This window comes from Pseudopodoces humilis, chromosome 1, assembly GCF_049639895.1.
Source record: "Pseudopodoces humilis isolate 2021_Gansu_Grassland_sample_001 chromosome 1, ASM4963989v1, whole genome shotgun sequence".
NCBI lineage: Eukaryota > Metazoa > Chordata > Aves > Passeriformes > Paridae > Pseudopodoces > Pseudopodoces humilis.
In genome coordinates this window covers 127349664-127371752 of record NC_142200.1, presented here as the reverse complement: position 1 = coordinate 127371752, position 22089 = coordinate 127349664, and the positions used below count along the sequence as shown (strand labels likewise).

At 36.0% G+C, this 22089-nt stretch overlaps 1 protein-coding gene across 4 annotated transcripts in view; it reads right to left on the bottom strand.

Moving 5' to 3' along the window:
- SLC25A13 (solute carrier family 25 member 13) overlaps positions 1-22089 on the bottom strand; it is a 101694-nt gene that overhangs the window by 22989 nt on the left and 56616 nt on the right. For all 4 annotated transcript variants that reach the window (XM_005518816.2, XM_088063437.1, XM_088063433.1 and 1 more), the window contains 8 exons: positions 19178-19324; positions 17476-17614; positions 16551-16644; positions 16298-16382; positions 14048-14132; positions 13428-13586; positions 6772-6824; positions 5712-5792 (listed from right to left, as the gene is read on the bottom strand). In XM_005518816.2, coding sequence (XP_005518873.1) covers positions 5712-5792; positions 6772-6824; positions 13428-13586; positions 14048-14132; positions 16298-16382; positions 16551-16644; positions 17476-17614; positions 19178-19324 — 843 coding nt within the window. The remainder of the gene's footprint in view (positions 1-5711; positions 5793-6771; positions 6825-13427; positions 13587-14047; positions 14133-16297; positions 16383-16550; positions 16645-17475; positions 17615-19177; positions 19325-22089) is intronic.

Sequence of the window (22089 nt, the reverse complement as noted above, 5' to 3'; positions counted from 1 at the left end):
TTGGATTTGGGGTTTTTTTGAACCTTCACTGGTAAACACTGTAATATTTTACTGCCAGTAAAAGAAGTACAAGGAGAAAGGGATATGTAATAAAATATAATTGTCAAAACAAATCCGTGTATTAAACTGCAGTGTGCGTTCATGTAAAACTTTGCAGTCATTATTTCTAATATAACAGGAGAAAAAGAGAGTAACATTCAAATTGAATTAATATTAAATAAGTTTGCTGGGAAAAATGGACTTTTAAAGCATACAGAATTCTTTAGTTCTGGAATCAGAAAACTATCACCCTAAACCTAGGCATCCCTCCTCATTCTACAGTTTGAAAAATTTTCCCTCTCTTGTTTTTTCAGGTGGAAAGAAAATGAAAATAAAGATGAGAGGGAAAGCAAAATGGGAAAGTATCTCTAACTCATTATGGAAAAATACCTTTTGGAAAAAGAAAAACATTAAATTTAGATTAACTAATGCAAAAGGAAAATCTTCAAAATTCATTGCTGATTTGGGGAAAGACTAGTTTAAGTAGGTATGACTGGGTGAAAAATTCAGCAAGCTGTTATTTTAAAAACATCCAAACCTGCAAGGAAATATGGGGTGAAGTCAAAGAGAAGCTGGAACTTTATACCACTAACTTTCCCACACTTTGGTACCTCTTGGAAAGGGCTATCATGTTACTGTATGTTGCCTTCCCAAACCTCATCGTAAGGCTTAAATCTAAAATTGGCTGAAAATTTATCAGAGACAATTAAAACAGAGCAGTGTGGAAACACAGTGAGTTTGCAAATGTGAAATAAAATTTAAGTCGAGATCTAGTTGGAATTTTTTTACCAAAAATTTACAATTAGTTTAAATTATTTTCAGCATGGTGAAAATAACCAGACTTACAGTAGTCCAGAGAACAACACTACAGTTTTAAAATACCTAATTAATTATAGTATACTCAGTTACATTATATTCATTATGTTAAACAGAATTTAAATCTAAATAATTTACTGAACATCAATTTTATGCTCAAAAAATAGCTTTAAATTTAATCAAGGGGAAAATGCATGCATTAGGAGATTCTGAAGTTTTCCTTAAAGCAGATGTGAAAGTTTGGAATACACAAGCAGGCAGAACTCCCCTCGAAAGTAAAGGATCCCCAACCACTGGGAGAACAGACCTCTGAGAATAATCTGCAAAGTGCTCAAGAGACATATGCCATTTGCTGTCAAAGTTCATCAGGATGACCATCTTCTCATTTAACTATCTCAATAAATTAGACCAAAACTTTTCTGTGTGACAGCAGTTGTTTGCTTTTTTTTTCCTTCCCAGATATACATGCAGGAATTTTTTTTCCCTGGCATATATACTGTGCAGTTTAATTCTACCCATAGCTCCGCTTCCCTAGCCAAATAAAGTAAAGTGTTAACATATTTAGGTTTCATAATAATGAAAGCAAGAATGGCAACTTCAGTCTCCTTTAGTCCACAACTTCCAAATGTCTGAATTTTTGCAAGTAAGAGATCTAAATGTGGGAACTGCAGTTTATACACCCTCTGTCTCCACTGCAATGCCACGAAGAAAATACAGCTCAGATGTGGACTTATCTTTAGTACTCTCTGAAACATAAAATAAATGTTTTAAGTAGCTTAATAAAACTATTTGCATTGGATCTGTTATTTGGCACAATTCTCATGGAATTTCACATCATATTCCTTTATAAAAATTAATTCTGGGCAGGATTTTGCACTCCATCTTAACTGTATCTAATTTTTATGTTCCATAGCAGAGTTGAGGCTGCCCAAGCAGGTCCAATATATTTTTACTTTATTCTGATTACTACAAAGTCTCTTGAAATATGCTTAAAATTGCCTTGACAATTTAAACAAAAGCAGATCTGTATGGGATCTGTAATTGTACTGTGCTACATGATTTAAGCTGGCTAATAGTGAGCACACACTGAGCAGCTGGGAAGGAAAAGACTGTGTGCTCAGAAGGAGAAGGGAGAGCAGAAGGAAAGGTTAATAAAGCAAAATGTAATTCTCTTTTCTTGCTGAAAATTACGCCTCCTACTTACCAATATCATTGTATTAATATATGCAGACAAGGCAACATACATTATATAGAAATTTCTTTTTAGTCATGCTATAATCCTGCTTCTGTTTTTCTTAGTATTCTTCTATGTTTTAAATCACTCTTTATTTTGCTCATTGAATCTCCTTCCCAATTACACAAATGTAAATTTTTCATTAAATGTTGAATTGCTTTATTAAAGGTACTACGCAAAATGACTGTCTCACCTAAGAAGCTAGTATTAAAGATAATGTCTCAAAACCCCAAATATTATAGTATTTATGACATTTTTGCAGTTTTCCATGTGTTAATAAAACTCAAAAAAATAAGAATATATAATGCTATATAAAAAAAAGGTTACTTTCAACAGATGCCTGTAAGTGAATTAAGATTAAAAAAAGCAAACAGCTAAACTTGGTATGACTTAATTTTTATTTAAGATATAAAATGAAGTAAAACACCATGAAATAAAGCTTCCAGAAATGTCAAGATTATTGCCACTGTAAAGAAAATATTTCAAGTTGTACTTACAGCTTACACATCCTTTTATTAAGGAACTCCGAAGGTAAGTTATAGCATTAGCAGAAATCAAACCTAGCATATCTGTGCCCATTTTAATTCAATAAGGTAAAGTCAGCTTTGTGGTTAAGATGCTCAGCAGATCTTAGCTCTACAGCATCATTACACCATGCCTTGAAACTGAAGCTTTTTACTAGCCTCATAATGATAAGGGCTATATAGGATTTGCATGAGTGATGAGAGTCCAAAATGCGCAGCAGAGATCAGAGTTCATGGTGGGTGTCAGGCATTGTGCAAATCTGAAAGCTACATGCATTTTTATGGGTAACAAATACTATAGCCGTTAGGAAATTTTCTTACAAACAAAGGAGATGGAAATCTTGTGTCAGTAATTTACATAACAGCCTTCCTTAAGTAAAAAGGTTATGCTTTTAATTATATTCTTGGGGGTCTCAAAAAAAAAAACCAACTCAACCCACCTATTGCTTTCATCTTCACGTAATAAAAAGCTATGAAACAGGCTGTTAACTGAATTAAGTGTCACAAGGTCATGAAATAAAAGATCTATTTTCTTTTCTTCTTTCTTTCTTCTTTTTTTCAGGAGAGAAAACAGTTTACAAAACAGAAAAAGACTTGTTCAATGAAACAATCAGCTTTAGTTACAAGTGCAAAAGTCAGCCATGTGTACTAATTCACAGTAATTATGATGCAAAGTGAACTCCTTGGAGACTTAAAAGTCAACGCCTGGCAATGGTTGGGCAAACAGCAGAGTGGAGCTACTCAGGTGATACTGACCCCTTCAAAGCCCTTTGTGTTACTGAACAACCCAAACTATCCAAGTATCTGCTTGTCCTCCCTTCCCTAGGTACTATTACTATACCGTATTCACAGAGCTGCTATTTAAAACATTACAAACTAGCATGCATCCCAGCACTCGGCTCTTGCTTAAACAGTGAATACACTCCAAGGAAACAGAAGCACTGAAGAAGAAAAATTTAAATCTGTGTTTGTAACACAATCCCAGCTGAGAATTAGATGTGGAAAGCGGAAAGGTGATAGGACAGGTGTCTTAGAAAATTCATCTTAGTTGGCCTCCCCTTTTTAGACTTTAAAACATCATGCTCTCCTGTCTTCTTGCCTCCCACATAAGCGATTACTACATTGTGAAATGAGGTAAAAATCCAAGACTGACAATTTTTGAGCATTCAATATTGTCCGTGCTGCTTCCACAGAGAAATCACAGGTTTCATGATGGCTTAAACGGGGACAAAAAGTTAGGCCAATGCAATCCTGAAAGCTAGAGGAAAAAGCATGTCTTTGGCATGTCATATTTAACACATATATTTACACCTTGAGAGAAAAATTCAGCCCAAAAAACCTAGGCAACGCTGGTAATGAGAGTCGCTAGTCTGAATTTGGTTTAAAATTACAAAAGAACCCAAAGACCACCTGCAGAAGGGACAAGTTGCAACCTATCTACCTGGCACCAAACTATGCCCTTAAGTGGAGCACTACAGTTAAAAGAAAACTCAGGGCATTCTGCCACTGCACGTCTACTGCTACAGCTTCATGCAGCTTCTCACTGTTAATATAAATTTAGGACAAGCCAACATTTACAGCACATTTAAAATACATTTCAAACCACCTATCTCTTAAAGCAGATCCTTCGTTTACAGTGAACTGCTGCAAAAAGCTTGCTGCAACATTCTCATGAATGACAGGTCTCTGTAAAGAGTGCTTTTTGTACTGCATTAAAAAATTCACAGCAGTCTGTAAAATAAAAACTCTAGATCAAATGACATTTTAAATGAAAATTTTGCTGAATTCTCTATGGCTGCTATGTTCATGAGACTTTTTATTAGTGTAAGGGGCAAACACTTTTTACTCTGCAAGCGCTTTATTGCATTTTCCCTTCATTTACAGCATGCTTTTTATTTAGTGCTTTGGAGACCCACATTCTTCTCTCCCTCCCCTTCTTTTTTTCTTCCCTGAATGCTCCTAAAGTTACAGAACAAGGGGATCCTACCTGGCAGTCTACAACAGGTCAGTGATCAAACAGAAGGAGCAGTGAGACAGCAGCCAAATCCTGCCCCATCTCCTGAGAATTACAGAAAGCCAGGGCTTCTCAGCCTGCAATGCAACAGAGCCACTGCACCCTGAGGCTGGTAATCGTAGTTCACTTTCTGCAAGCACATACAGCACAAATCTCTGCACCTACTGAGGTTGAGATGCAAGCATTTATTTTTTTTTAAGTTGCTGCTCACTGTAGTTTTTGACACAGGTAAAAGCCGCTTGAAAATGTGACCTCATCTGTCTTATGACAGCAGAAACAAAGATAGATTAAAAATACACCAACATTGCTCTGCCCCAGTGATCAAAGCTGTTTTAAATAAACGGTGCTCTTTATCTGTAAAATGCACCAGTCTTTGAACAACTATTAGTTTTACCTAAAGTATTTACATTTGCTTGAACAAATCAATACACCAGATACAGTAAGCTGTAATATGAACAGATAGAACTAGACCAAGTAGTGAAGTATTATCATCTATCCAGTAATATGCTAGTTGTTCATTAAGATACTACTTTGTGCAAGGAAAACACTCTTAAAATCTTAGTGGGTTTTAAATACAGCCTACATTCAGGAATGCATTATGCACTGAGTTAACATTACACAGCCTACGTCTGCTATGAACTCAAAGAAGCATGAGCAGTCTTTGCCATTTCAAAAGCCAGTATCACTGCAAAAAGTGAAAATTAGTGGGTGCAATAACACATCAGGAAAGAAGTGACGTGGTAGAGTGGGTGCCACAAAGTAGTAACTAATTATTAACTTCTGGAAAGGTTAGCATGAATCCTCTTTAGGCCGTAAGCTACAGCCAACATGAATAAAGACATTCTTTATCAAGGAAACAAACTCTAAACTGTGAGAATTACAGAGCACAGTTAAAAGGCACGATGCACAGAAACATTTACCCTTTCATCAAGAACGGATGGCCTATCTAGGAAAGAACTGAGATGCTCTAGGAGAATCTGCTCTTGAACCGGATCTGTGGTTAAACAGAAGCCTTAGTCCACACAATTAATCTTATAAACTGCACTTTCATGAATACCATATGAAGGAAATTAAAGATACTTACACAGCCACCAGCAAGAATTTCTGCAGCCAGTGGGACAGATCCATCTTTAGTCCTAAACTTATCTCTCACAAAATCATTAACCTTAAAAGACAAACATTTATGAAAGCTGATAAATTAAAAGGTCAGAGAAAACACTCATCAGCTGCAAAATCTGTGCAAATGAAAATGCAAATACATCCCCAAACCTACCAAACTACACGATATCAAAGAAATCAGTCTTAGATTTTATATTAAATATTCTAAAGTTATGCTCTTCCTTCTAACAAGAATTTGCAGCATAATTTGAATACTTATTACTCAAAAAAAAAAATCATCACTAATAAGGTAATTTTAAAAATCAGAAAATTATAAAATACATTATATTTTTTAAATGCTCATTATATGAAATTTTATAATTTATAAATTTTAATTTAATTTTTAAAAAAATTAAATTAAATGTCAAATTAATATCAGAATGTTCAGTACTAAGCTTTAACACAATGACAATTCAATTAGTAGCATTACGTGCCTTTTTTTTAAATGAATACTACTAGCTTTGATGAATACTACCTAATCAGTGAATAAACAATATACTATGACTGAATTATAATAAGAAATTCTTAAGTGCCTTTCAAACACTTAAGAAATAACAAAATTACAAAAGTAAAACATTTAGAAAAAAACATCACGCAGACAAGTTCCTTTCTTATCAACAATTCACTACCTGCTCATATTATCTATCTCCTGTTCCACTAGAATCATGTATACAGGAACCACATGGAGATACAAAAACAAAAGCCCTCCAATAAATAATTCTTCTGATTTGCTAAGAAGTGAAACCAAAGGCCTGTGCTACTTACAGACAAGCAGACGAGCTGAACAAGTTGAATGAGCTTGTCATATTTTGGAGTGAGACCAAAACTAAGTTTTCAGTAAGATTCTTAAAATGTTCATGTCCACCTCTGGATGAGACTTGTATGCCACTTGTACTATTCACAAATCATATATTAACAGTTGCTAATTGTAATTTGATGCATTTTACAATGTGGAGAAATGTGAAAAAATCCATTTACAAACTTACAGTAAGTTTTATGGCCTTCTCTGGTGCTACTCCTAATAGCTGTGGTAACAGACCTATAACAAGGAAATAAAGAATTCAGGGCATTGAGTAACTTGGTATTAAATAAACAAATCAACAAATATATGTAGAGACCGGCACCTAGAAACAGGCGATTTTTGCAGCAATTTTGTATTATTATATATAATGTGAGTACTTAAACATTCAATTTTGAGAACAAACTTTGTGCTACCACTTCAAGTGCTACTACTGTCTATACATATTTGTTTCTTTTTAATTCATACTAGCTCATTTTATGTTTAAACACCAATACGGATTTGCTAAATATGTTTCAGTACTGTCCTAAACTGACTTTTATTTTCTGCATCTTCACACAAAACCAAGACTAATTAATTTTTGTGAGATAACACAATGCATCCACTTCAAAAGTCAAAACCTCAGTACCTTTTTGTAGTAAAAACAATGGCATTAGATGGCAGGATCTAAGGGGACTGGAATAAAAATAATGCAAAACATTCAAACTGCATTCTTGAGCTCTTTTCCCAAGTAAATCATCAGTTCTTAAAACAAAGGAAGTTATGTTGCTTTCTACCCAGGTAGGGAATTTTCTATTTTATTTTGTTAGAAGTGATGTGCTACAGAACTGGAAGCGTGAATTTCTGACTGTCAGCTTCACTTGTTTGAAGTGAATGGTCGATATTTTGTAAACACTTGAATGACACAGCCTAAAAATAGGCAAAGTTTACCAACAAAGCCTGAAGCTAGCATGGTGTTGCAAGCATTCATCAGCATAATGAAATTAGGACACCATTCAAAAATGTGAGAAAATCACCACAGCTAGAGCTCCTGCTGCAGAGCTCTTTGTTTTAGCAGCTCAGGCAGCACATTTGGGTACTTCCTACAAAGCCTGACATTTTCACCTCTCCATGGTTTAAATTTTGTTTCAAATTAAAAAAAAAAAAAGTTTCCTCCTCTAAAAGTTTACCTGCTGAAAAGCATTTTCTTAAACAGCTAAATTTCAGAATAACACAGAGAAAAATGCACATGCTCTGGTTTAGTATATTCTTTGATCCTGCTTCCATCCATCAGCTTTACTGGTTCCTACTGATACTCTTAATAAAGAATTGACACATATTTATATACTGATGTTTTTATACAGCTGATATACATATACATGTAACATTTACCCAAGACAACTATGGTGCATTATGATCATATGAATGAATACTCAAACAAAAACATACAGGAGAACTAAATTAATATACAATTGCTCAAAACCAAAGGAGAATCTTCAGAGCAAGTTAAATTTCAGAATCTGAGTTTCTTAAGAAGTTTTACTTGTACCAGTGACTTGAAACCAGACCTCAATGAAAAACCATTAAGCCATTCAGAATTATGTAGTTAAATATTACATTATCTGCAGCCCTGTTAGGGAAACACAGTAACATAAAATGAACAGGATTTTTTTCATTACAAAATTATCTTTGTAACTGCTATATTTACAGCTTGCTATAGGGTATGTGTGGCTTTATATAAACATTATGGCAAATGACTTTATATCTTCAGAGATTAAAAATATGTTCCATGTACTCTAAAAGCACACTACCTAATCTTAAACTGAATCTAGTAAAATTAAGCAGGTCTGATACAGCAGATACAACTCCAAACACGAAGGTCATTAATCTTAAAATTACATATACATATATTATTATACCCAAGCTATATATACCATGACTTTCAAGTCATATTTTATCAAATAAATCACAGAAAAAGACATTCTAAAATATCAATATATGAAAATTATTCAAGTAGTCCAGTTAATGATCTGCATAAATTTTATGCAATTTTAGAAACAACATTAGCAGGATGAATCAAATCCATTTTCACTGAATTGATCTGAAAATGGTCTTTTAACCATTTTTCAGCTCCCAAAACTTTGCATTTGTAAAAATATTTGTAAAGTCATAAGAGAGGTTTATCTTGGCACAAATCTTTTGCTGTTTTTTTTCATCTAGTTCATTCCTTTTATACTCAAATCTGAATGGGACTATTACAACTCAAAGCTTTCCATAAAACTTCGAGGTAGAGAAGAGAAAGATTAAATAGAATATGTAGCAGTTAAAAAAAAACCCAACACCAGAAAAACCCAACTGAACAACCAAAACTTAGAACATTTTTCTCTTTTCCTGCCTTTGTAAGTTTAATTACAGATAATGCTGTATATACCTAAAGCAAGATAGCAGACAGTGTTCTATAAAAGGTAGCATGAATTTTAAGACTAGGTATTAGAGCCTTACGAGGCACCAGCTAGGTCTGCTGTCTCCAGCATCTTAGGAAGGCAAAGGGACCCTTCATTTGATCTCATACCTATCTCTGAGTGGTACCCGTACATTCTATATGCTATGATCATCAAAATTAATTTTTATTTTCTTTATTGTTTTGATGTGAGCCCTGAAACACTGCTGAAAATTTTCTAAACATCATAAAGATGCTAAGTTTTGAAAGAAAGAAAGCACATCAAAGGCCCCATATGAAAATGTCATGTTTCTATTGGGGTTATCTTGACACAGTGGGAATTTCTCAGCGTTACTATGCATTAGCAGATCAGCAATATGACATATACAGAGATAGAGAACAAGCTTAGAAGTGTCTGACAGTACCTTAAAAATGCATGCCTTGTATAACATCAGAGCATAATATCTTGCACATAGGCAGCCTGCTAGTATAGTACATAGTAAACACATTATTCAATGCCTTTTTTATATCCAAGGCTTTTTAGCAGCAATTACAATGTACCACTTCGTATTTGACACAGCCATAGTGGGACTCTCAGGGAAGGGGAAGGTGTGTGCAAGAGAGAGTACCAAAAGCTGCATTCAGTTTGCAACACCCTACAAGTTATTTTCTGAAGGCAGTTCAATACATTGTGAATACACACACAACAGCTCGTCCAGCCCAGCTGTACTGATGGCACTGAGAAACAAAAATTTTATTTGGCCAAAGTATTTTTTCAGATGTCTAACAGGGAAGCTTCAGTTTCACTGTGTAACATGTGATTTTCCCTTCATATTAGGAAAAAAACAGTGACTGAAGGTTTAATATATAAAAGGATAAAATCTGTGAAACCATTAGGGCATCTTATAGGAAGGCAGTAATGGAATACTGCCACATTTTTCCATTACAAGATTCACACGATAAACTAGACAATTAATCATCAGCTGCCATTCAAATACAGCTCCCTCAGACTGGAAATGGGGTATTTCCTGAAAATCTTGTGCTTTGACAGAACTTGGGGTACAAACAGGCTTGTAGTTCCAGTCTTTATAAATTATTCCATTGCATAATTTGGAAGGAAAGCTTCTGCCACAGTCTTTTTTGCATTATTAGCATGGGAGTCCATCAGTAATAATGAAGCTGAATGATGAACAAATCATTAAAATCTAAATTAGATAGCATTTGGAGCCACTGCAGGGCTAGAAGCACCATCAACAAGAAATAAAACTAACAAGCAAGCTCCTGAACAGTTAATGATCACAGATGACAATGTCTTCAACAGCATTCCCTGTCTTTTCCATCCTCTAGGCAAAGTGGCATTAACAGCATGGCTACCAAACATTTTCCTAAACTACATTTTATCTGTGGTACTTAAATTTCCCATCAAACTTCTATCATGTACGTGTGAAACAATCTCTACTGGATGCACTGCTTAAGTCTGTGAGGCATTCTGTGACTCATCAGGTGGACTTCTCATTAAAATTCTATTTTGACAGGAAGGTGACCTCATCAGTTGGAAGAGACCTTGACAAATCACAGCTTTCAAAATTTTCTTAAATTTGCATGTATAAAAATACCCATGAGTTTCTAAATATGCATTTCGGGTATGAACACAGACACAACAGTAAATTACAGGTATATGAGATGAGCATTCTTTTCAGCCATGCTGAGACAAAGATGAAAAATTTATCTCAGATATAAAGTCTTTAAAAAAATGCTAACAACACAGCCTTCATATAATGCATATTATAAAGACTCTACAAAGGTTTATATCATGTTTATTTTTGTTTGTTTGTTTGTTTTTTAATCCAAGTGTCTTCTCAGTGGAAACACTGATTATACTTAGAACCAAACTGACATCAAACCAAATTTAGTGCTCTCTATATATCCACAAGATGGTGTAATTTATCTTTATCTGAGATAGTGGTTTAAAACATGGTTTCCAAGTTTGGAAAAAAATAGTGATAAAAAAAAAAAAAAATCAGTTCACTTTGCTGGATGGAAATATGAGCCTTTTATTAAAAATATGATCTGAAATGGCTGAGTTCAGAGTGGGGCTTACAAATTCTGCTTGCTTTCTTGAAGTGCATCATGACAAAGAGACCACTGCTCTGAATTTTTCTAGTACAATTTTTAAAAAGCTTTTGCATCTATTCAGCTAAGGAGAGGTCTACCAATGATTACTCCCTCCTTCAGTGGGGACAAAACCACTACACTGATTTAACCCTGAAAAATCAGTTCAAGAAAGAATTGCAGTGTCCAATGAGTAGCAAAAGGTAATGTACTCTGGAGTGTGTCGTACCTAGTGTACGATTCGAAACTAGAATATGATGATTCTTGCTAAATTTACTGTATTACATTGAGTAATTACACTAATCTATGAAATGTTCCTTTCAAATCTTCTTGTCCTCTCAAGCTTGACTGGGAAATTCCTTTTGCACTCAGCTCCTTAACTTTCTTCAATATCTCCGTAGAAATTAAGCAACAGTCCGAATTTACAGAACTGCACAGAGGGAGCTCCAGATTTTTAAGAAGTTTTCTCTATTTGCCTCTTTAAAAAGAGCTAAGTCAGGGTGCTCTTTACAGAGAGAATTTGTAGAAGCACAGATCTCAATTTGCCTCTAAAATGATGGTGTTCTACTATATAATCCAGAAATTAGACTATTGGCCTGGTCTTAGAAGTTCAGCTCCACCAAACTGTCTGAGATTTCACTATTCAGTATTCCTTGGAAAACTGAAAAGTAAAAGATAATGGGGAATGGAAAGACAAGCTCTACCGATGAAGTTTCCTAAGGTTCCCTAAACCTGGCAATGAAAAAAATAATTCCAAATTCAAGGACAAGCAAACAGAGTTAAGAACATGCATTTGTGACATTTCTGATTTATCTGTTTGGCTTTTTTTCCCAGGTGAAAAAAAAAAAATCACTGTCCTTCGGAATTTCAATAAAATAGAATAAAGCAATAGTAGAATTCTGCATATTTATTCTTTCAGGATGCTGGAAGAAGCAGACAAAATTTTTCAAGGAATATATTTGGTTCTTTAGGTCATATGAGACTTTTGAAAAGACTTTGATTGCTATAAATCCTTACAAAATAGAGACCACGCCAGTACTCTTTATTAAATTATTATGTCTATTCCAAAAATGGCCTCCAACTCAGTCAGTACTAAGAGAGCCTTCCCATCTCCAATTGTGCTGTAATAATTACAGAGTCTGTATTTTGCAGAGGAGCTACTTAGCCAACCCCCAGTAACTCAGGTCATATGTTATAATGTACACACCTATCACACCACCTAGTTTTAATGTTGTTTCCCACATTGTTTTATGAACTGTTGCTTTTTATTAAGGTGCACATAGCTTCACCAGTTCATAACCATACGTTACCAAAATCCTCTGTTCTTCATTCCTTACTCAACTGCTTTTAGCAATTAATTTCTTTCATTACAATTCTTATTTTTACAAGTGACAAGGTTTTAAGCAAGCTGGCTAAAAATGAAGTTGGTAATGCAAGTTTCAAATTCTCCCCTATGAATATGGCAGAGGGGGATAAAAGATCTCAATAGTTGTGACACCAGAAATATAATTTACTTTAACTCTGTGACAGAGAAGAACTGGAATTTCATGCCAAGATTCCTGATTCTTTATGACTCCTCCTGAGTTACCTCAACTGACACCACTGATGCCACAACTGGGACAAGAATAAAACAAACAAAAAAACTTCAGGCACCAAGATATCCAAAGTCAGAATGATTTACATCCTGAACAGGGTCAATAGATTTTGGAGCTTTCTCCATTGCCTCCAAAGGCAGTTTGGAATGGGTAACTTTGGAACTTAGGTGTACTGGTTACATATATAAAGCTAAGTGGGCTGAAACCCAGTGAATCATTCTGGCTGACTCCACAGTGACAACCTAAGTAAAGGTATACATAAAACTAGATAAAGATGACTATTTCCAATGATTACTGAAGCAAATGCAACTGGTTCACAGAGACTTTGTTGTCTCAAAAGAAACACAACAAAAAGTACTCCAAAGAACAAAAACCCACAAATGATCTAACTCTTTACCAAACAGGACAAAACACTCTTGGCACTAAGCACTGCTAAGGAAATGAGAAGTTTACTAACAATATATTTGTGCTTTACTAACAATATATTAGGAAATCACTAATGTTTCCCTATGGCAGATGAGGAGGGAAAGAACAGAGAGGTCCTACAGAAATGTTCTCATTACAGTGAAGTTTTAATTACCAAGAGGTTCACAAATCCTTGCCCTGCAACAGAGAAGAAACAAAACTGAAGTATGAACTAAAATGACTTAAAAATACCGTCACATAAAACCCTTAATAATATCTTATCATTAGTATATAACAGCTTTTTAAACTTACCTCGATAAAGCCCAAAGAAACCTTCATAACGTAGCACTTTCTTGAAGCAATCAAAGCTGTTTTTATACATAAGTTCTCCCACAAAAGAGCCTGTCGAACGCTGGTTTTGCATGCGAGTTTTCACTAAATCAATTGGATAGACTGCAGTGGCTCCAACAGCTGCAAATGAAATTCAAGATATAAGAAACCATGATTTTGCATTTGCACTATTTGACTGCAACTGTCATCTGTCACATTTACATCTAACATATCACTTACATCTTTTCTTCATGATATATTCTGGATACATTAAACTACCTCCCACAGTTTTAACCAAATGCACTTTCCAGTCATACTTCACAATTAATTTCATCTTCCTGAAATTTGTTTGGGGACAAATCAGATAGCAATACTACCTGGAAACTCCAACAGCTCACAAATTCCAAAATTCTTGTAGACCAGATGATCATTTCCCCTTCAACCTTACAGTCATCCCATCCCTTAGACACAGCTCCAAGGGAAAGTCTGAGAAGCCTTCCATGCTTAAATAAATGAGAGGCAGAAGGAGAAGAAGGACAAAAGAAAAGAAGAAAAAACCCGAACAGTGAAGATGAATATTCTTTTGTTCAGCCATTACTAACCTCCAGCAACTGAACCAAGGGCAAATCTGTACGCCGATTCTGCAATCTGGATGAGAACAGGTCGAGACACATCGCCTGAAGCTTTCTGTCAAGGCAGGATTTAAAACAAAAGGAAAGACAAGGAAAATAATCACAACATATCATTTCCCAACAGTACATTTCATGATCAGACAGATACAAGTATACGGATACCTGGAAAAAATTCCACAATACACTGGAGATTTTGTTCTCAATTATTACTTTTTTTCCCACCGATTTCTAAGTGTCATATAAGGCAGCCTCTTCAAACTGGAATAGCAAAGAAAATAGACTGACACTACAACAAAATTATACAACTCCAAAATCAATGGTCTAAATGAGGGCTTACATATTGCCTCTTAAGTCATTAATTTTCTACAGCTAAAAGCAACTCCAGCTTGGAATTCCTTTCTACTGTCGCCAACACAGAGTTCCCAGGCTACCAAAACAAGTATGCAAGCATTCACACAGATTAGCTAAAGGAAAATAAAGTTCCATAAAGCACCTGCACAATTTCATTTTGCTCACAGTCTGTGAGTGCTAGATTCAACCCAATGAGAAATAAATTTCAGAAGTGTTCCAGATTTAACATTGCTGTCTAATGTTATGTTCATGTCTAAAATATGAAGAAAACAAAAGCTCTGCAGGGGCATTAATTCTTTCATATTTACTAGCACTTTTTGCAATGTGTTCTCTTTAGGACACTACAAGTAAAGCAACAAAATAAAAATATGGATACATTTCCTGTGTTTACATTTTACTTAATTCCAATATAGGTGGAGTTGACCAGAAATAAATGGAAGATTTCAATGTAGCTGAAATTTTTTTCAGTCTCAGCATCAAGCAGATAACATTAAAAAGGAACAGCGTTGAAAAAAATTAAAATGTGGGACAGATACACAAAATACATTGTAAGAATTAAGCAGGTTCATATGTCCTCGCCTCTTAGAACAACATATATCATGGTAGCAATGGCCCCAAAACAAAAAGTGAAGAAGCTGCTACTTTCATCACACATTTTTGTCTACCTTTTACTGCCACCTATTGTAACTTACGTTACTTGATATTCAGCCCAATGCAAATGCTTTTAACTCCTTTACGAGTCTTCTAGGAATAGATGGTGAGCTTTTGGGAGCCAACTCATTTGAATTCATCCCAGCATCATCACCATTTTGTAACTGCTCAAACAGAAAACCACCACCCCTGTTACCGTCTTGGAGTGGTGGTGGGGGTGTTCACTTGTAAGGGAGGCAGGAGAATAAAAAAGAGAAGGAAAAGAGACACATGTGTATACACACACACACACACACACACAGAGGCCTGGCTTATGGCCTGGTAGTCCTAAAAATGTAGCCTGGATCAACTCATTGTGGTCAAACTGGCGTCTCCGCACAGACCCAGAGCAGGAAAAAAGAAAACCAACAAAAAACCCTTAGTCTCACAAGACACAAAGTTAAGACTGCCTTAAAATAGAGACAGAGAGAAACAGAAGGGTTAGTTTTAAAGCTATCTGTATAGAAACTTGTGCCAATGAAAATACAAAATATGATAATACAAAAACTAAAAGATCAACAGGTTTGACATTTAAAGAACAATCCTATTTCCTTTTGCCTCAAAACCAAAAAAACAAGTTCATTTGTGGTTATACCATTGAAAGTAAATATCCTTTAGGTTTTGGACATGAAGAAAATATTAACACTTTTACCGAAACTGTGATGTTAGTCTATACATAAGCTCTCCCATTTTGATATTCAACAGAGCATAAAGCAAAGCAGAGAACACTGTGAATCCAGGAAAATGCATATGTGTTGTGAACAAGGGCTGCCATTTCATAGGCTAGATGTTGAATTTAACCATCCATATTTGACGTAGGAAGTCTCTTTTCCTCATTAACAAGAACACAGAGCAAAAGAATCACAAAACATAAACACCTCACACAGGCATGCATCTAGTATTTGCTGAATGCCTGGATGACACTTCTAGACACTTTATCTTTCCAACGTAAATTACGTTTCACCTGCCAAAATGAAGCCCAAGAGGAAGGGACACAAAGCAGAGATGGAGAGAACATGACACAGGTTAAAAAATAAATTCTAACAAGATGTTGCTCCTCACCTTTATTACAGAACACAAGAGAAAAGCAACTTAGATAACAACAACAGGAAGAGGCTGGCTGTCTCTTTACCTGGCATGGGAAACAAATAATAACATCATGCTGGCTTCTGTTCCTACCTGCCTCTGAGCCTCAGCCAGGTTGTAGGGCAACGTCCCTTCCTCCAGAGGGGCAATTCTTTCAATATCAGCTAATGTCATGCGCCTGAAGAAATTAATTCACATTAGTGTTTGTTTAGAGGTTGGTTTCCAGACCACTACAGTTACCTGCACAAGGCCACTACAGTACTCTCCTGCTCCCCAACACCACCTCCCACTCCTTCCAAGTAGTAGAGAAAAGGAAAGAGAGGAGCATAGATAACTCTCCACTTACCCCCGTGGCTCATAAAGATCTGCTAACTGAAACAAGATGTCAACTTCCATGGGTGTAACCTGACCAAATTTCTGGGCTGCCAGAACAAACTCCTCTGCAACAGAATAAAAATACAGAAAATTTAATGAAATCAAACCAGAAAAAATAATCCAGAGCACCCCAAAGTTGCACTGTATTTTACTATAAAGTAGAAGACGCTGGTTGGGGAGGGTGAAAGGGGAGTAAGTTACCCAACACAGAAGTGTTCCTGTCACTACATAAATGTGTGCCTTAAATGGTCTGTCCTTCATGCAAGTAAGTACAGCTCTCTGGTCTTAAAGCTTAGTGCTACCAGCAGGATTTAGGATATTTGACATACGGTATCAATCAGCTGCAGGTCAGAGGGAAAAATATAAAATAAAAAGCAAACAAAGAAAAACCCCCAAAACAGGAGTCAAGAGATGTGGAACTTTTCATGCGTAGTCCCAGGAGGCCACATTAATGAAACTCTGGTGTTGCACAGGGAATTCTCTATAAAAGTGGTTAGATATAGCAGATAACATCTTGTTCCAAGCTTGTAGATCAGCTTACTATGCCGCCAATACAAGTTTATGGAATTCTTCAACTACCCTTGAAGGTCACTTTAATAGGCTGCCAATTTGGCAGGAGTCCTAGGAAGTTTTTTAAACTTTTAAATATCTTTACATACTTTCCTCACCCTGCCCCCACCACCAGTTTACTAGGACCTTTTTCTGATTGAAACAAAATGAAAAAGTTGGAGGGTGGACTACGACAGGACTGTACAAAACTGAGTGGCAAACCAAGGAATGGTAACGAGGCAGGCTTCCCTCCCCCCCCACCAATTGATTTAAAAGCATACAGATGAGGTCTTCCCCTCCATTCAAATACCCAAGGAAACTTCCAGACTGCAAATATTTCTACCAACCCTTAGTGACTTCCACATCTTTTCTATTTCCAGCCAGAGTACTGTAGATCTTTCTAATGAGCTCCATGTTGTTAAGCAGAGAATTAAATCCATTAAAATAGGAAAAGCTGACCTGATGGGAAGTGGTACCTCCAGCAGCCTAGAGTACAGACAGTAAAAGAGGAAAAGAGAAAGGAGATTGTTGTAAGACTAAAAAAAACTTGAAATAGAAGTTTTCAAATAATGTTCTTTTACTAGAGTGACCGCAACACAGGCTTGCTTTTTTAAAAAACCTGCAAAATAAAGAACTTTAAACTATGAAAGATTCTTATGTTACTGAAACTAATCATGACCAGAATATAAAACTCTTCCCACCCTACAAACCTAAACAAATACATATGCAGGATTATAACAACATAACCAGTAGTAATTTACAAAGTTCAAGTTTCAGTACTGCTTCAGTTGGAAATGTTTCATAAGTTGGCTCATTTCTAGTAATGAGGAAATCTACTTCTACATGTAAAGCGTATTACTATATAGAAAATTTCAACAAAACCAAAACATATTCTGAAAAAGGTCAACTGAAACCTTTAAATTCAACCTTAAAAATCAAGTCATGGAAAAACAGCAGTAAACTCTAAGGCTTATATCAGGCAGTCAAACATAAGGTTTGAACAGTTATGCATTTTCAAATGAGAACTGAGCTTAAACCTTTGTTTTAAAGTGGTGTTGGGTCTGCACACAGAAAAATTATTGGATCAATTCACTACTTAAATTTTAAAATCAATGGTCAAGCAAATTTCTGAAAAAATTATGCATGAGCTTGCCAAAATTTAACTGACCTTGAGGGATAATCAAAAATATTATCTGATGTTCTCTGTGAAAGAGAATATGACCCAGGAAGGCTGGTAACAAGATTGTGAGGGAACCATGGAAGAAAGTACCAGATATCACTGTCAGTCCCTAAATCTTCTGGATATGCTTTTTGCTTCATGCATCTTCCAATAGTCTCATTAGAGCTTGGACTCCTCATCACTTCACTCATCTCTCTGAAATTCTCCCTTGCAACTCAAAGCAGAACAGACTTTTAAGCAGATCGTCAAACCTGAATATGGCCAAGCTTTAGATTACTTGGGATGTGCTGTTACAAGTTCTCAAAATTATAAACTGAGGTCAAAACCAAATGTACCTCTTTTCTTTAGTGAAACTGCAGAATTGCAGTATTTAATTCAGTTTATGCGCTCCAAACTTAGACAAAACACACAGTCAAGCGTAACAACTATCAGTCAAGACACATTGAATGTCCTAGGTTGATGTTCTAGTTCACACATTGTCCCCAAGTTCTTGGATATTACACTCAGAAGCTTATAATTTACAATACAAAGCAGGTTCTTTGAGGATGATGTCCTAACTGGGATGTAATGGCATTCGAAAATATTTGACACAGTCTCCTATGATGGAATGGCTGGAAAAAGGCAAGCTCTACATTTTTAGGCCCTTACTAAGGTCCATCAACATACTTTGTCTTTTGTCTCTGGCAACCAAGAACATTGAGGATTTATATTCAGCAATCAGAGTTAATTTTCACATGTGTAGATAATAACCACTAGACTTCACAACACGCATCCTCAAGCTGGATTACATGTCATGTAGTGGTCAAGGTACAAAAGGAACCCCACATCTGCATCCCAGGTCTGCCAGCTGGGATACCAGAACTACTCACAGCTACTAGACATTCTTCTACAAATGGTGTCAGCATGTGTGGCCGGATAGTGACCATAATGTCCCTGAAGTCCATAGCTGTAACTCTTCCAGACTGAGCATTGTCTCTCTGTACAAAGGCTTGTTTTGCATGTTCTAATTGTATCTCCTGAAAATGGGGAAAAAAAAGCAGTTAGGTTAAAAATAATCACATTTAATATAAGTAATGCAATCCTACAAGACTCTCATACCTAACAAAACACAATTACATCTAATTTTAATTGGCTGTTGTATGTATGTTTTATGCAAATTTCAGGCTTTTCTATTGAGCCTTTCCTATGGTCTCTATCACTGACCTTAGCACCTAGGACAACATCATGATTTCTTTGCTGTCTGGACATTATGACATGCAACTCCTTTAACTGAGAAATGGAGAACACATACCAACACACCAGTGCAAGTAATCTCCCACTCATGAACATTAAAGTTTTCCACGATGTACATTATCCAGTTTATTGCATGTGTCACAGCAGGTCAAAATACTTTCTGTAAAAGCACTCACTACTCCCCAAATGAGGACAATGAAATCATCAGAGATTTCCATGTAGACACCTACTAATCTGAAAAGAATTCCCTCAAAGTGCTCGTTAAGACATAAAAAGACGCCAGTTTAATTTAGAACTCCTTGTATCATGACTGATTAAATATCAGTTATCAGTATTTCAGTAGTAGAAACAGGCATAAACATTACCTGATACAACTACCTGATAAGCTCATTTTGTGATTCAAATGTACTACTGAGAGAAAAGAGGAGTAAAAAGGTATATAATCTCTCAAAGTTGTATCTTTTCTTACTGTGACCTTCACACTTTCTTCTTAAATTACTGTTAGACTACTTTCTTTTTTTTGTCATTTAAAAGGAATAACCCTGCACAGAGCGTAACTGGATATTACTTATGAATTTTTGTTCAGTTCTGCAGGTTTGTAAAGAAAGAAATATCTTTGGCGATGCAGTTAAGACTTCCCAACCTGTATTTTTTAGTTGAATGGAGGTACACAAATCATTGCCATGTATTCCCTTTAAGTTTTAAGGATTATAAAAACTTCTTCACTGGAAAAATAGTGCTTATTCTGAATACGTATTCATAGTCAGTTATTAAGAAAATAGAATCAGAGTAGAACTATGTCAGCAATACTAAGCAAGTCTTGCTGTGGACCATGACACTATCCAACGATTTCCATTGTATTTACAAATACGTGCCTTAAAATACATACTAATTCAAGACTCAAGTTAGTCAAGAATCACCATCATGAAGTATTCACAGTAAATATGATTTCCTGTAAGTTGATATTTGTCTGACAGCAGCATTCAAGTAAATAAAGAGTGAAGGGAAAAAGGCAAATTTAGATGGAGTAGGATCAGACTTGCCAGAGGCCTGCAGACGCCATCCCTCCCTCCTTCTATTTACTCAGTTCACGCTGCCACTCAAACCATGCTTGTATTTTTATTTCAGCCTTCTGACTTCGCCAGTTTTGGTCCTTATTTCTAATTACAGCACTGTACCTTGTATGATGAAAACCTCCTAATGTATTAGGCAGAGGAAAGAAAGGGGTGGAGGTAAGAGTGATCAATGCTTCATTCCAGAATTAATCTGAATTTTCTTCTTTTGATGGGAAATGCTTGTGGGGGTTATAATTTGAAGTGGTACAATTTCAGTTCAGCCACATTTTCTTTACATTACAGACCCCTATGTTGAAGTGCTACAATTCAGCAATAATACTCACTCTGGCTGGATGCAGCCATGCAAGTTCTTACTTCACTCCAATTGAGACTATAATTTCAACAGAAATTTGGAAGGAAGCAATTTTGGAAGGTTTATGGTGAGATGAGCACAAAAACTCAAAATGACTTCATCAGCTTGAGGCAAGCAACTACTTGGGAGGCAGAGAGCTCTACAGAGGAGTTAAGTCCAATAAAGCTTGTATCCTAAATACTCATCACCTAGCAGGTAGAAATGTATGAACAAATGAACAAAAATGCTTGTCATTAAATGGAAGTACCACCAGAGAAAAAATGAACTCTATTTAGCAAAGGATTATGTGGGAAACAGTGAATATTGCTTTCTTCTCCTTCTCTCATTCAATTTGTTTTAACCACTGCAACTGCTGGCAGTGTTTCATTGGCAGAATCCAGCACTAAAATGCAGTAAGAAAACCTGGACATCACTTGCATAAGTCCAATCTGTTCCTGTCTGTGTACATCCATCAGTGAGTTTGGAGGTATTAGCGATATTATACCATTGGTGCAACCTTGACTGACAGTGATGTCTTAGCCACACAACAAAGCAGGGCTCGTGCTCCAAAGAGGTGCGTCTAGTGCATGTTTCTTGTCATCACCCAGCTAACTGCAAAAAGGGTGCTAGTACTATAGCTGAGAACAAGGCATAACATCCCATCCTCTCATTGCTAACGTGATTCTTTGCAATTTTCTTGATAAACTGGAACCCACTGGAGAGAATTATCCCACTTGGTTAAACACATTGTCAAGGTCTTGGTGCTTCCACTTATACAACTTCTTGTCAGCCAGAAAAGAGCCATTTAGCTGTAGACAGAAAGCAAGACAAAGCTGTGAGAATGTCTGAATGGGATGATGTCAGTCTTCTGAAACTCCCTATTCACACCTCCTCCTTAGTTCAGAAACTAAGTTCCGGTTCAAAATGGTTTATGCATACTGCACATAGATAAAGAAGACCGGCCTCAGAAAGGTAGAGACGTTTTAGGATACAGTTATTTTGAGCAGTGCTACACATTTTTCAGTTACGCCAAGAAGAAAGAAGCACAGGGATCTTCAGTCACATGACATTCCCAATCCATGACCATGGATGGCAGCAGTATGGCACACAAGAACACGCAATCACATGATAACAAACAATC